This window comes from Guillardia theta, assembly GCF_000315625.1.
Source record: "Guillardia theta CCMP2712 unplaced genomic scaffold GUITHscaffold_88, whole genome shotgun sequence".
NCBI lineage: Eukaryota > Cryptophyceae > Pyrenomonadales > Geminigeraceae > Guillardia > Guillardia theta.
In genome coordinates this window covers 75,913-91,193 of record NW_005434586.1, presented here as the reverse complement: position 1 = coordinate 91,193, position 15,281 = coordinate 75,913, and the positions used below count along the sequence as shown (strand labels likewise).

The 15,281-nt window shown below is 48.7% G+C and overlaps 4 protein-coding genes across 4 annotated transcripts in view; 2 read left to right on the top strand and 2 right to left on the bottom strand.

Annotated features, from left to right (window-relative positions):
- Positions 1-3,150: 3,150 nt before the first annotated feature.
- GUITHDRAFT_115777 (hypothetical protein) lies at positions 3,151-3,491 on the bottom strand (the record flags this gene model as incomplete). The annotated part of the gene is made up of 3 exons (XM_005824937.1): positions 3,151-3,162; positions 3,210-3,277; positions 3,329-3,491. 3 exons carry the CDS (start codon positions 3,489-3,491, stop codon positions 3,151-3,153), a joined length of 243 nt encoding a protein of 80 aa, XP_005824994.1.
- A 1,436-nt stretch (positions 3,492-4,927) lies between these two features.
- On the top strand, positions 4,928-5,428 carry GUITHDRAFT_115776 (hypothetical protein; the record flags this gene model as incomplete). Its single annotated transcript, XM_005824936.1, has 5 exons — positions 4,928-4,965; positions 5,017-5,044; positions 5,094-5,212; positions 5,264-5,332; positions 5,386-5,428. 5 exons carry the CDS (start codon positions 4,928-4,930, stop codon positions 5,426-5,428), a joined length of 297 nt encoding a protein of 98 aa, XP_005824993.1.
- Positions 5,429-5,469: 41 nt separating this feature from the next.
- Positions 5,470-7,548, bottom strand: GUITHDRAFT_115775 (hypothetical protein; the record flags this gene model as incomplete). The annotated part of the gene is made up of 3 exons (XM_005824935.1): positions 5,470-6,250; positions 6,306-7,349; positions 7,409-7,548. The coding sequence occupies 3 exons, from the start codon at positions 7,546-7,548 to the stop codon at positions 5,470-5,472; spliced, it is 1,965 nt and encodes a 654-aa protein (XP_005824992.1).
- Positions 7,549-10,447: 2,899 nt separating this feature from the next.
- The window catches only part of GUITHDRAFT_165300 (hypothetical protein), a gene marked incomplete at its 5' end in the record, with an annotated part of 5,859 nt that continues 1,025 nt past the window's right edge, over positions 10,448-15,281 (top strand). Inside the window, 22 exons of the mRNA XM_005824934.1 lie at positions 10,448-10,741; positions 10,786-10,869; positions 10,940-11,002; positions 11,055-11,148; positions 11,202-11,296; positions 11,352-11,472; positions 11,597-11,638; positions 11,690-11,754; positions 11,878-11,963; positions 12,103-12,209; positions 12,357-12,433; positions 12,477-12,533; positions 12,578-12,670; positions 12,857-12,964; positions 13,037-13,099; positions 13,303-13,374; positions 13,848-13,925; positions 14,121-14,204; positions 14,378-14,409; positions 14,554-14,602; positions 14,655-14,725; positions 14,928-15,002. Of these exons, the coding sequence (XP_005824991.1) occupies positions 10,448-10,741; positions 10,786-10,869; positions 10,940-11,002; positions 11,055-11,148; positions 11,202-11,296; positions 11,352-11,472; positions 11,597-11,638; positions 11,690-11,754; positions 11,878-11,963; positions 12,103-12,209; positions 12,357-12,433; positions 12,477-12,533; positions 12,578-12,670; positions 12,857-12,964; positions 13,037-13,099; positions 13,303-13,374; positions 13,848-13,925; positions 14,121-14,204; positions 14,378-14,409; positions 14,554-14,602; positions 14,655-14,725; positions 14,928-15,002 (1,910 nt within the window). The remainder of the gene's footprint in view (positions 10,742-10,785; positions 10,870-10,939; positions 11,003-11,054; positions 11,149-11,201; positions 11,297-11,351; positions 11,473-11,596; positions 11,639-11,689; positions 11,755-11,877; positions 11,964-12,102; positions 12,210-12,356; positions 12,434-12,476; positions 12,534-12,577; positions 12,671-12,856; positions 12,965-13,036; positions 13,100-13,302; positions 13,375-13,847; positions 13,926-14,120; positions 14,205-14,377; positions 14,410-14,553; positions 14,603-14,654; positions 14,726-14,927; positions 15,003-15,281) is intronic.

The window sequence follows — 15,281 nt, the reverse complement described above, 5'->3', positions numbered from 1 at the left end:
AGCTTCAAAAATAAAGCTTGTATTGCAAGAGATCGTGATACAGCCTATGTGGTATACAGAAAAGATCGAACTTATGATTTGTCCATTGACAACTTCAAGTGGCTCCTTACGAACAAGTTCGTCACTAGCATTTGAGTATCCTTCATAACGCAGCAAACTCACATTGAGTTTGATGGGATTTTTGACAAGATTTCCATACAAGTCAGTAACTTGCACAACAAATGGAATCGGTTGACCAGCAACGAAATAATTAGAGATGTCTAAGAAACGAGCAGAATGCGGCGCACCAGGCAGCAGCAAAAAAGAATTAGAATATTCAATTAAGTTGAGACCGCTCAGCGAAGCTCGTAACTTATAACCAAGACCAGGAGGTAACACCAATCCGATTGAAATACCAGGAAAGGTAACTTGTGTCACACTTGGATACCAGGATTGATTTGTTGTTCCGAAGAGGAGTGGATGTTCCGAAAAGTTCTTCAATTCGATACCAGAAATCAAATTCCACACTGTAACTTCAAGGTCAAACACATTTCCATTTGTATGATTTTGACAAAAAGCATGAGTTGATGTGTTCTGAAAGGTAATGCAACATGATGATTGTGTAGATGAAGGACATGCTGTGTCAAACAGGCCGCTCGTGTCAACACAAATTTTTCTACTAGATTTAAAGGAGCATGTGTCACTTATGTATCGATTGCCAAAGTCATCCAAAAAGCCGATTTTCACAGAGGGATAAATGCTTTCCATTGAAGTTTGGTTTCTTACTGAATCAATGAACACAAGCTTGGCTGGGAATCCATTCACAACTTGAATTCTTTGAGCAATCACACTAATTCTGATATCTGAGAGAAGAAACATTCTCAACCTCTGGTCAGAGGTTACCTCAGTAAGACTGAAAGTGAATGTCGCAAAACCTTGTTTTGTGGTACTATTGGTGTACAAAGAAGCATCAATGCTATTATTTGCAATCAGTCCCATCAAACTTCCAGTGTCATTATAGCGAACATAGTTGTAGGCATCAAGCAAACCTACTTGCAGCTCCACTTCTTGTCCTGCATAGCAAGCAAGGGGTTGGAAGCTGACTTGAATGCTTGTCGTGTTGCCTGGATACACTTGAAAGGTGTTTGAGAGTGTGGTTTTGATTTCTGGCGCAGCTGGAACGGAAAAGTTCAACTGTGCTTGCAAGAACGCAGCTGAGAAGAATATTGTTGCAAACGTTGTGATCAAACCATTGGCACTTTCGAGGAGAATTCCATCAAGAGAAGAAGGGACTCCAGATTGCTTTGATAGAACAAACAATCCTTTTGTGCTGCTGTATGAAGGAGCGAGTATGGTGCCTTCTGCCAGCGACATTAAGATTGCTTTTCCCGGTAGTGCATTTCCAAATTGATCTTGTAACTGGACCTTGATGGGAACTGGAATGGAAGTGTGAATCGAGAATGAAACAGGCTGCTGGCATTGAGTACAAGACAATGATAAAACAGATTTCGCATTATCGGGAATCACAGTAAAATTGGATGTAGATGAGTAAATTGGATATTGAGGGCATTGCGTCAAGTCAATACAAGAGGGGAAACGAAACTGATATGAGTAGTTCCCAGAAAACGTCAAGATCACATTTCCACAGATGGCTTTCCCCCCATTTCCGAAACACTTGACAATGTCATATGGATCAGTCCCTAGCACATGGCGATATAATATTAGATCCACAGCAAAAACACCAGTTTCTGCAAGTTTAAGGGTATTTGCAGCCTGGTAATTCATTTCCACGCCTGGGGCACCTGAAACCACGGGAAAATTTAGAGGCCTGCAAAAATCAAAATCATTCACACCGACTGTAACCAAAATCAAAATACTTACTGTCCGCTGACGAATTGCAATCCATGTGGCAATAAATTCAAATTGCTGATATTATACACATTGAATGTCAAAGATACATTCTGTACAAGCACATCCTGATATACATGAGACACAGGATTGCTACAGTCATAGATAGGGGTGATCCCGCCGATATTTGAGCACTTAGTCAAATCCACGGCAGTCATTCGAAGAGCCAGACCCGTAACAGAGGAAGGACCCTCACAAGGCAGGGTAATTGCCAGGTCAGTGAAAACAAGACCTCGATCGTTTTCTTGTGCCTGTATCAACAAATTTGCATTGAAGCAATTCGTGCATGTGAGCTTGACTGTAGAAATATCCACTGGACTGTTCGCAAGAGAACCAGATCTGTAATTTGGAAAAAGGTCAAGCATGAACCATACACCTGCAGCAGTAACAGGATTCAGATATTCATCTGTGAAATTCACTATAATTTGCGGATTGAAGGTCTGAAAGTGAGTTGTCAAAGAATCACACTTGATACCGCACTGGTAAGTGCACTTGCGAGTGGCGGGAATAGAGGATGGTTGAGTATTCCATAGCAGTCTGCGCAATACTCCAGCACTCACTGTCAAACTCTGATTCACAAACATTGTTTTGGCACTGAAATAAAGGTAATAAATTCCTTTTGAGGTGATGAGCAAATCTGTAAAAACTGCAAAACCTTGCTTGGATGGTGCTTGGTTATTCCCTACGAGCACGCCAGTACCAGTTGCCACTGTCATGGTCAAGGTGACATTTATACCCCCGAAGGAAACTAAATTTCCGAATCTATCTAGGAAAGTGATTGCTGGCTGTGGTGCAAGAACTTGCGCCGCAAAAACCCTGGTAGGATTCCATACCTTTGGCACAGGTAGGTTGATAGTTGTGCTCGATACAACTCTTATCTGATGCACGTACCCTGGATATAGAAAAATCGGAGATGATATTGATGGACCAATCCTGTATGGAAGAGTTGCATTGGTTTCGTTGCTGGCATAAAACTTCAGTACGACTAATCCTGAAGTTTGTAAGGTCATATCTGTAAACTTTGCAACACCTTCATGGTTGAAAGCGAAAGGCTTTACGACATTTGGAAACGTTATATTCGATTGGTTCTGATAGGAATAGACGTAAACTTTCCAAGTTGAACTTGTCACGGAATTGTTGAATGAATCTACCAAATTTACAATAGGAGCTTGAGATAGTGTGAAAAATATTCCAACATTGCTAACATTCGGAGGCTGCTTCAAAATCAAGATGGATTTCGCTTCAGCTGGCACTACATGGATATCAAAGGTTGTGCTGTTCATGCCAAGAGTGCCAAAAGTGAGTGTCAATTTGCCGGCAACCCAGATGACTAAGTCTGTGAAGGTTGCCCTGCCATTGACTGGTACTTGAGTGAGCGTCCCGTTGAAGCCTGTGACAAGGTCAGAATGAAGACAAACAAATACACAACGATCACGCCTACCTTGCAAGCACACATCAATTTCAGCGAGAGGATCACGCTTCACACATTGAGGGACTGGACCAGCAATCAAAGTAAAATTGTAGCTCCAGTCCAACTTGTCAACCCAACCATCGCACTCAACTCCCAGGGAAGTGTTGGAGAAATTGTAAGTGCGAACCCACATCGTAGGGAATTGAAATCCACTGCAGTCATGTAGGCTCGAGTTTTCCTCGGACTTTACTGGCGTTCCAGCAACCACTTGCTCCCTTATAGAAATGTTCTGTATTCTGCAGCTGCAAGACTGAGAGCAACTCTTACTACAACTTGGAATTGAAAATTTTGGGTAGGTTGAGATAGAATGTCCGATGGGATTCCAGATGGGATCATAAGGCAAGAATATTTGTCCTACACGGACCCTGAAATAAGGTGTGATGAAGACAACAGGCCCTCCACGGGCGCCTGCTTCGAATTTCAATTGATACGGATATCCACTACGACTGATCATGAGGTCTGTGAAAAGAGCGACGCCGTTGGCTGTTCGTATTGATGTGGTTCCATTAAGATATGCGCAACCAGGATTATTGTACAGAGAGACGTTCATAGTTATGTCAACTTGTGTTTGCACTTCGAGATTGCCATTAACAAGAGCAACATGTGGTTGCTGTCCTTTTACATAGAGACTCAAGGTTGGTGAATCCTTACCTATCAACCATCCCGCAGTAGCGCCAAGGAGAGGCTGACCCTTAGGATACCATGAGAATTGTGACACTCCAAATTGTGTTATATCGAGATTAGGATCGTAACTCCTTGGCCGCATTTTACAAATTTGCAAGCTTGTCCGAGATCTATTTACATGGAAAACATCTGCTAGAACTTGATTTTTGGCCGTGCTTGTTAAAGAGTCTAAGAAGAAGATGCCAACCAAAAGCATCTTGTGCATGAAGGATTGTTGCAACGTCAGCATGCACCATCGCTTGTGAGCGCGGCAGGGACCTCCTGCCGCTGCCATTCTCCCCCGACCTTGAGAGCTCAACAGGCACCGGCACAGGACCTACCCCACTGTAGTGGAACTGATGAGCCACCCCAGGAGAATTGGACAGACGACATCGGGTAAAGACCACCCGTACTAGCATAACCACCACCAGTACCCTCATTCTAAATCCGAGAAGCCTACTGTAGCGCTGATAACTAATTCTTACCAGGCTACTGTGACTTCTGTGAGTAAAATTTGAGTCGCCAGGCCCCGGCGTTCGGCTTCGGCCGGGGCCTGGCATGTGACTAACTCAGGCATAAGGCTGAAATGCTGACAGCCGTGCGTAGTAGACAAACAGGGAGAGACATGGAGATGGGGAGAGAGGGACAGCGATGCATGGAGAGAGGGAGGGAGGGAGGGAGGGAGGGAGGGAGGGAGGGGAGGGAGGGAGGGAGGGAGGGAGGGAGGGAGGGAGAGAGAGACAGACAGACAGAGAGCGAGAGAGAGACAGACAGAGACAGTGACAGAGAGACAGCGAGAGATAGAGACAAAGACAGAGACAGAGACAGAGAGGAGTTTGAGGGAGGGATTTCAAGGGAGCAGGGGTTTCAACATTTTCGTTGCATAACCTCTTTGTTCGTAGGGCGATGTCTCTAAATGAAGCAAGGAAGGATGACTCCAACAGGTTGGTGTTGTCGCGGGGGCTTGATAATCTCTAAGGTCTAAGTTTCAACAGGGAATCTCGCCTTAGAAAAACTTTCCCTGTGAAGATTCGTAGATATGAGTTGAGTCGTTTCATTGAACTGTTTGCAGGAAGAGAAAAGAATTGCAGACATTGTGAAATCAGATGCTGTAGCTGCATGCAAGAAAGAGATTAATGAGTTTGCTCAATGTGAAAAAGCCAACGGACTCTTTGTCATCTTCAACTGCCGGTGAGCTTGTTGACTTCTCCAGAGTTCGAGTTTTGAAACAGATTTTGCCAGATTGCAGAACAACGCCATGAATGAATGCATGAAGCGACATATGACACAAGAACATCATGACAACGTCAGGTGCACTTTGAGATGAATATTTCATAAATGTTGATGCTGCAAAACTTTTGCAGGCTCAAGAGAGCACAGGAAAGGGCAGAAACTTCCAACCAGTGAAGGCTTACTTTACATGTCATTCAGTTCATCTCTTTGAACGATTATATCTTCCTCCCATCCAAAACATCTTGTGTAGGTTTTGACAGCTGCTCAAGCTGCACGATCCTCTCCTTGAGCCTGGTATTCTCGTGCAGCAAAGCTGTAGATCGTCGTAGAAGTTCCTGCTTCTTTCGATTCATTTCCAAATTCACTGAGTCAGCGATCCCCTTCTCGCGTTCGACCATCGCGCTGTCTGCAACTTTCAGGATGGGTAGCTTTCTTTGGAGTTGACCCTGCATGCCATAGTCCAAACGAGCGGCAATGTCACTCTCCGTGACGATCTTGATACCATCTGAAGCGAAATGTCTAAGAACTCTGGCGAGCATCTCGTCAGTTAGGTCCTTCTCAGATGGATCTCCGGGTCCGTTGGACAGGAGCCGATATGCTGCTACAGTGAGCTGCTCGCCAACGCTGTTGGGGGGGATGTCCTGATCTTCCGGCTCCGAAGCAGTTCCAAAAGCCTCAATCAAGATAGCAAGCAAGACATTGAGGCAGACGATCGCAACGAAGAAGATAAAGGACCAGAACAAGATGGCGGCGAAATCTGGAGCGATCTTCTTCAAGGCCTGATAGTCATAGTTGCCCAAGATCATCTCCCATTGGGTCTGAATCGCCAGCCCGAAGGTGTTGTACGCGTAAAGGTGTGGACCCCAGATAACGTGGCTGAGAAAGGAATATCCAAAGAAAATCACCAGAAACATGATTAGGAAATGATACAAATCCGTCCATGCATGCCCAAAAGTTCGGGTCAGGATGTTCAACCTGTCCTGGAACTCATAAAATCTGAAAGGAGAAAAACATGTCAGAGGAACGGATTCTCAACTATACTCAAACTTACTTGAAAAGTCGGAAGATACATATCAAGATGTTGAACGAATTGATTGATACCTGAGTTCCCTGTAGCTGTGCCGATTCTTCAATTAACAGCTTGTATTCATCAGTAGGAACTTCTAAAGGGTTTGCACTGACGAGAGAGACATACTGAACTCTCCACACAATACCCACCGAGAAGAGGGCGATATTCAAAATGTCCAAGATATTCCAGAAGTCCAAGAAATATTCCAACGGTCTTCCTTTCGCGATACATTCCAAGAGTTCGTTCACCTCTGTCCCAAACTGGAAGCCTACGATGGCGATGAACACCATCTCCAGTGTAAGCCTGAACAAGTCAATAGGACGAGTATAAAGCTCAAGAGGGACTGATTGAATCTTGAGGCTGTGAGGACGTTTGAGGCCACCGCCTTGACCGAAAGTAAACTTCAAGTCCATGTAGGTGAAGAGTTCGAGGTTTCCGTTGTACACCGCGAACTTCACGTGCAGCGCGCGAGTCTGCTTGTCTATCCAGAGGTTTGCCTTGAGATCGTTGACAATGCCCACGTTCACATCCCGACCGTCTGAGAGTTTCAAGAACACTCCATGCCCGCCCCATTGCGACGAATAATTGTACGACGGCAACCCATCAGCACCCAGAGGTCCGAAAGGAGACTTGTCGACAGCCCAGTCGTAGCAGTTTGGGTACAAGATAGAGTAAACGCTCTCCTTGGTGCAGTTGCTGATAACTCCTCGCTGTTGTACCAAGAGGACTCCCCCAACTATCTTGTTGTACTCGAGAACGAACCCAAGCTCGTTAGGATCGTACGCTTGTCCATTATACCAGTTCTCCTCAAACGTCTTGCCCACGAGGCCTGTGTCTGTCACTGGATCTGTCCCAATGATGTAATCCCACAATTGATTTATGGAGCGAATTCCGTCCAACTTATCAGACTGTCCAACCAACACTTCTCTAAGGGAGTAGTCAACCAAGTAAGCTCGTCCTATGTCCATCTGCATCGCTAAGATTCCTACGAAGATGAGAACGAAGCAAATGTACCATGACAGTGACCTGCAGCAAGGTGAGAGGGAGGACAACAACAAGCTTCGCCAACAGGACAAACGGCTTACATGTAACCTCTCTTCACGTCCTTCCATGTCTCGATTTGTCGTATGCTTGCTTTTACGTTGTAGTAGACGGTTTCTGCCTCTTCCTCTAGAGAGTCTTCCAGCCTCGGAGTCCTCCGACCTGTCAGCGCCCCCTCCTGCATGGCAGATCTACTATGAAGTGGCGCCGTCCACACGGCCCTCAAAGTAGCACTCTCTCTCCTCTCTATCTATCAAAGTCTGTGCTGTTTTTTTTTGGTTTTTTTAAGCTGTCAATCAATTTCGGACCGCTTTTAGAGTAACCGTTTAGTAACTTAACGCCTTGCGGCCAGGCGGCCCGGGCCGCGACGTCCGACGGTCAGCCGGGGCGCCGGTACAGTCACGGGCGGTGGCACCGGCGACCCGTGACCCGCCGGCCACGCCCGGCCGGCGACGGTGAGCGCACTGACGCCGGAGTCCCATGGCCCGCGGGGACTCGGACTCGAACTCTGCTCAGTCCGATACGGTACAGTACGACCTGACCGGGGCGGCCCACTGCTGCTGGCTTCGCCACGGTGCCCCTGAGGCGCCGAGTCTGAGTCGGCGGATAACTAAGATGCACAGGCGGGGCCTCAGTAGCCTAGTACTAGTCATTCTGGGGTCAAACCGCGGTAGTCGAACTTAACGCAAAAGAGGAATGCGTATGCTGTTCTCATAGGATACCGGTGGTAGTGTACCCCTTGGTTTTTGAGGGGTGTTGCTCGGTAATATCAGTGGTAGGGGTGCTTCATATTTTGAACTGGCGTGTCCATTTGTTTTAACGACAATGAATTGTTTATTCGAATACATAGTACAAACAGTTGTACTGTGTAACGGTTCATAACTGCTAATTTGTATCATCTAAAACAATTTTGATGACCCACCCTCATCGACAGGGTGGGGAAACGCTCCCCATCATTCCCATCGTCAATCGCACACCGACATGCTGAGCCGCCGGGCGAGCACAGCAGCAAGGTCAACGAGCTGCCGCCATGAGCACAGATGAAGGACCGCCGAGTAAGAAGATGATCGCAAGGTACACTTGGCATCAAGAATCCAGCACAAATTCTTACTTGGTGATCTTGCAGAAGTGGATCAATCAGCATGAGTTCGTCATCCTACATTTCCGACGACTAAGTCAATCGTATCATCAATGTTCTCTTCAAGACTTCTGGGTTCTCAGAGTAATGTACTTTATCTAAAGACTCTCATGAACTGAATGATAATATGTGTAAGATCATGACGAGTCCGCTTAATTAAGGCGCAATCACATCTCACTTGACCCCCTCCTTGGCACGTCTTCTGTACGCTTCGTTACATCGTTGCTTCACATCTTCAGAACTTGAAGTTTGATGATATTTGATTCTTTAAAATATGCCAATTAGTTGACTCTGAGTCACGAAGCTCTTGTTGAAGTATCTTCCCTCCTCTCTCCAAACTCTCCTCACTCAGGTCCTTTGGATGTTTGCACATTTGCTGAAATGCATGAACTTTGCTTTGCTTCCCTAAAGGCGGAGCTTGACGTCCAATTAAGCCTCAGATCATATCAGGGATCAAGTCTTGAGCTTGTAAGCTGGCATGCAAGAATCTATTGTGCGTTGCAACCAGACTGACATGGCCGCGTTGAATGTAGAATCAAGGTTGGAGGTGTTATGTGATTTGACATTTCTTATTCATTAGAAGCATTTATCTCAGCATGTCGAACTACCAGCAAATTGACACGAACTCCCAGTCAATGATAATGACAACCACAATAGCATATGGAATGTCTCCAACTGCGCGCACAACAGAATGGAAGCACATCATGCTGCAGGTGCACTGCCATCCAACACCGTGCCGTTGGATTTGCTGTCTTCAAGAGTTGTCTACATTGTTTGTCACAAAGCGGCAAGGCTTTGAGCATGTGGACATGGATATATACAAGACTATGCATCTTTACAAAGTGTTTTTAAGTCATGCAACAAGAGATGCATCATTCAAAGGCGGAGAAGTTCAAACATGATGTGAAAAAGTCATGTGGCACAGTGAAGCATCTCTCATAAATATGATATTCCATCCAGCACATGAAGATGAAGGTCTTCGTGGAATAAAGGTCTTGGAATCTTGTAATACGTTTCAGCTGCAACCATTCAGAACCTAGTTCTCAACATCGCCAAGCTTTTGCTACCTGTTCACAACGATTAGAAAATGAACAATCCACAGAAGAACTCTCTACCTGTGTGATGGAATGGGTTCATTTTCACCTTCTTCTCTCACAAAATACTTTCGAGTCTCTTCATGCTCGTGTGTGTTCGTGGTATACTCGTCCCCTTCCATAGAAACAGATTGTGGCACTATTAACATTCTCACCAACCGGCACAGAGGTTTTGACGAAGAGAGATGTTGATGAGGCTCACCTGCTGCGAGTGACTGCAACTTGGGCAAACATGCTCGCACAAAACTCAAACACTGAAGACAAGGATCGGCAGAGAAGAGCTTCGCGACATGAGAGAGGTATGGTGAGGGGAGACGCGCTGGGGTAGTGGGTGAAGGCGTGTAGAATTAAAACATTTTAGAAGGTACCAGGAAACGATGAGCTAAACATCCAAAATCAGTTTTAATCACGGTTTTGAACATGGTTTGAATTTCAACAGTACAAAATTTCAACCTGCGCGAATCACACACCGTGTACCCCCATTTTCCCATTCACCACCCCCTTGAGAATATAGGACGAAAACTACCGCGGTTTGAACGGTACTGAGTACCGTTCCTACTTACCGTCGTACTGAGTAGTACCTTTGAGGGCCGGCACGGGGCCGGGAGGGAAGAAAGGCTTTCAGCGGGTGATGGGTGGCATAACTTGCGCGATGATCTGTACTCAGATTCCGGTAGTACGGTCAATATTCGGCCCGGCCGTCCGATCACGGCGGCCGGGCCTGCCGTGGCAGTCACTGAGTGTTGGAGAATTTTACTCATCGAAAGTTATCGGGCTCGCCTCAGACGCCAGTTCTTGGCCCCAAACCCTTGGGCGGGCTCACCTCCAAGTTGCTTTATCCCCCGGCGGCCATGGCGGCCACAGCTCGCGTCTTACTGGCGCTTGCGACAGGCCTGGTGACATGCGCAGGGTTCTCTCCGCAACTCAGCCCCTCATCCCTCAGCTACCTAGCTTCCTCCTCCTCTTCCTCCTCCTCCTCCTCAAGGCTCCATGTGTCCTTCAAGAACGCTCCTTGGGGGTTTGAGTCAAGATTGAGGCCGGGTGGGCGACAGGGCCGAGCAGCTCCGCTGCGGCTGGAGATGCAGCAGAAACTCTCCAGGGAAGAGAGGCTTCAAACTGGCGTGAGCAACGCCCAATACAAGAAGGTTGCTGCTCGCCTTGCTCTTTTGCCCTGCTGACAGCTCCAAAGGTACCGGCCAAAAGAATCCGAAACTTCAGTATCATTGCGCACATCGACCATGGCAAGTCGACTCTTGCTGATCGCCTCCTGGAGGTCTGTCCTGCTGTGTCGTCTCACCCTCTTGTTCCTCCTTTGCTTCTTGACTCGGGCCTGGTCGCTGCAGTTTACAAGGACCGTACCAGACAGAGAGCTGCAACAACAGTTCCTTGACAACATGGACATCGAGGTTGGCCGAATGGCAGGGAGCAGAGGTGAAGGATGACTGACCTGATCGCTAGCGCGAGCGAGGCATCACCATCAAGCTGCAAACAGCGAGAATGAACTACAACTACAATGGTGAGGATTATGTGCTGAACCTCATCGACACGCCAGGTGGGTTTGTGATCTAGCCATGCTCCAGCTCTCTTGCTCATGCTTAGATGCAGGGCATGTCGATTTCTCGTACGAGGTTTCTCGCTCCCTCATTGCGTGTGAAAGTGCGCTGCTGGTCGTTGATGCCTCCCAAGGGATTGAGGCACAGGTTGAGCAGCATCAGGAGGGTTCTGGGTGGGACTGAGAGTTGGCTGGTGCTGTAGACGCTTGCAAACGTGTACCTGGCGCTGGATGCAGACTTGACGATCATTCCTGTGCTAAACAAGATCGATCTTCCCGGAGCTGATCCAGAGAAGGTGAAGCGAGAGATCGAGGAAGTGATAGGTAATGCTCCTGCTCCTGCTCCTGCTCCTGCTCCTGCTCCTGCTCCTGCTCCTGCTCCTGCTCCTGCTCCTGCTCCTGCTCCTGTTCCAGTACCAGCTCCAGCGGAAATGACCCTGCCTTATAGGTTTGGACACGACAGACTCTGTCTTGTGCTCTGCTAAGGCTGGTAAGACGTGCAGGCGGGTGATGGGGATGGGAGTGAATGATCTTGTTCAAGGGATCGGAATTGAAGACATCCTCAAGACTTTGATCGAGAAGACCCCGCCTCCTCTTGCACGCGAGGTTCCCCACCCCCATTGTCTCTTCCTCCCCTTTCGCTTTCGCTCTTCCCTCCCCCTTCTACTGCTCGTTTTCCCTCGCCATCTTCTTCTTCACTTGCTTCTTTTGGGACTCATTATCGTTCAGGAGGAGCCTCTTCGTTGCCTCATCTTCGACTCTTATTACGACCCCTACCGTGGAGTGGTGACGTACTTTAGGATCAAGTCAGGACGGTACGACTTGTTTCCTCCTGCCGTTTCACTCGTCTCCCTCCTCTGCTCTCTCTTCACCTCTGCTGTTTCGCTCCTGCTGGCTTTGTTGGCCATTGGCTCTGCGATGGTTCACTAGCTGACGAGGGAGGTTGGCGAGCAGCATTCAGAAGGGCGACAAAATTCGGTTCATGAACACGGGGAAGAGCTTCCTTGCAGAGGAGATTGGAGTGCTCGCGCCTACCCAACAGCCAACAGACACGTTGGAAGGTGAAACACTGCCTCCTTCCTCTCCATCTCCTTCTCTCATGTGACATCTCCTCCTCCTCCCCCTCCCCCCCCTCTCCTTCTCTCGTCCTTTCCGATCCCCTCCCCACCATCCTCTCCTCTTTGTCCTTGACTCTGATCGGACGACAGCGGGAGAGGTTGGGTACCTCATTGCCGGGATCAAGACGGTAGAAGACGCTCGAGTTGGTGACACGATCACACACGAGGTCGGTGAACTTTGCCAGCACGGCTCCAGCTGATGTGGAGCAGGCAGAGAACAGGAGAGCGCCGGACGCGCTTCCCGGCTACGCCGAAGCCAAGCCCATGGTCAGCCTCCTAGTGTTGTGGAGGTTGGCTGAAGGCGCAAGCAGGTCTGGAGTGGACTTTTCCCTACTGATGCTGCCGACTACGACACGCTGAGAGACGCGCTGTCGAAGCTCAAGCTGAATGATGCAGCTTTACAGGTTGATCAACCTTCACCCTCCTCCTCCTCCTTGTGCATCTCAACCCCCACCACAACCACTAACCTCCTCCGCTCAATTCCTCCTCCTCTATCCCCATCTCTTCCTCCTCCACCACCTCCTCCACCGCCACCACCTCCACGCTCCCTCCTCCTGGATTTCTCTTTTGAGATGACACCTGCCATGCAGTTCGAGCCGGAGAACTCAGCTGCTATGGGCTTCGGCTTCCGCTGCGGCTTCCTCGGCCTTGCTGCACATGGACGTCGTGCAGGTCGAGGACCAAGTCTGTCTGCATGCGTGTGATCTTTGTTTTTCTTTCTCTTCCTCCTCCTCGTCGTCTTCTCTGCTCCTTGCTCCCCCCCCCCTCAGACTCGTCTCGAGCGAGAGTTCGACCTCGATCTCATCTGTACAGCTCCCTCTGTCGTTTACCAGGTACACACTCTCAAGGAGAACCTCTCCTCCTCTTCCTCCTTGTCCTTGTCCTTTGCCTTGTCCTCGTCCTCGTCCTCGCCCTCGTCCCCATCCTTGTCTTTCCCTTGTCCTTGACCATTCCTGCTTCTGCACCTGCTGCTGTTGTTCCGGATTTCTCGACCAACTTTCCACTATTGTTCTCTTCCTTGGTTGATCTCGAGCAGGTGAAGCCCATGAAGGGAGAGGCTTACTTCCTCTCCAACCCCTCAGAGCTCCCTGAGCCGACCAAGAGAGAGGTGCGAGGAGGAGACGGGGGGACGGGAGAATGAGAAAGGGGGAGGAAGGGGTTGGTAGTGGTGATTATGATGATGGAGATGTTGATGGAAATGATGATGGAGATGTTGATGGGGATGCTGATGGGGATGCTGATGGAGATGCTGATGGAGATGCTGATGGAGAAGAAGGAGATGACGGGGATGATGATAATGGAGATGATGATGATGGAGATGTTGATGATGATGGAGATGATGATGATGGAGATGATGATGATGGAGATGATGATGATGGAGATGATGATGATGGAGATGATGATGATGGAGATGATGATGATGATGATGATGATGGAGATAATGATGGAGATGATGATGGAGATGATGATGATGATGATGATGATGGAGATAATGATGGAGATGATGATGGAGATGATGATGATGATGATTCGATGTTTGTCGAGGTGGAGTGGAGAGTTGACTAGTTTTCTCTATTTCAGTGGATCGCAGAGCCATATGCAAGGCTGGAGATGATCACTCCTGACGAGTACGTCGGGCCTTTGATGGAGCTGGCGCAGGTAGAGGGAGGAGGAGACAAGCACGGGGAGATGGGAAGAGAGTTAGAGAACGGCAATTGGGGGTTAATGGAAGAGAAAGAGGAAGGGAGAGGGAAGGGAGACACGCGTTGACGAAGTGGAGGGGAGGAGAGGGGCCAAGGAGGGGAGGAAGGCACATCGAGGATGAGAAGGATCGAATGATGGAGGATGTTGCAGAATCGTCGTGGAGTCTACAAGGACATGAAGTACCTTGTGGAGGGAAGAACAACGATCGTGTACGAGATGCCCTTGGCTGAGATGGTTCGAACCTGCTCCTTCCGCTGCACCTGCACCTGCTCCTGCTCCTGCCTCCCCTGCTGCTGCTGCTGCTGCTGCTGTTTACCTTGTCTCTCGGCTACTGCCGTGCTCGCCTTGCTCTCTGCTTTTCTCTCTTTCTCTCTCTCTCTTTCTGTTCCTCATCAACTCCAATACAGGTCACCGACTTCTTCGATCACCTCAAGTCAAGGTCGATATCCCTCATCGTCCTGCTCCTGCTCCTGCTCCTGCTCCTGCTCCTGCTCCTGCTCCTCATTTCTCGTCCTCGTCCTCGTCCTCGTCCTCGTCCTGTTGTTGCTCATCATCATGATCTGCACTGAGCACTTTGAAACAGATCCAAGGGATATGCTTCTATGGAGTACTCTCTCATCGAGTACCGTCAGGTTTCTCGTCTCGAATTCCCCTTGTCCTCCAGCCTCTAAGCATGAAGGTCAGAATGATCTTGTTCGTCTCGACGTTGCCGTCAACGGAGAGCCCGTGGACGCTCTTTCGTTCATCCTCCACAGGTCAGACTCCTCCCTTCCCCCTCCTCTCTCCTCTCTCCTCTCTCCTCTCTCCTCTCTCCTCCCTCTTTCTTGCTTCGCATTCCCCGCCTCTTCCTCCTCCTCCTCATAATCATCATTATCGTCATCGATGTCCTTCTCCTCCTTTTCCCTCTCGGAAGATTCTTGCTAATCGCGTCATCTTCTTCGTCACTTCCCCTCACAGGGACAACGCGCATGGCATCGGCAAGGAGCTTTGCCTGAAGCTCAAGGAGATCATTCCTCGTCAGATGTTCAAGGTCGGCCTCCCTCCCTCCTAGTCCCTCCTTACACCCTCCCAGCTCCAGCTCCAGCTTCAACATCCCTACCTCCCCTATCCTCCCCTCCCTCCCCTCCCTCCTCACCCTCTCCGCCATCTTCTTGTTCTTTCCCTTCTTTTCCCTCTGTTCCTCCTCTAAGTCTTCCTTTCCACCTGCTTTCCTTCCTCCCCCTGGTCGTCGTCGTCATCCTCCTCCTCCTCCTCCTCCTCCTAAATCGCTCTCCTCTTTCCTCCTCCTCCTCCTCTACTCCTCCTTCTTCT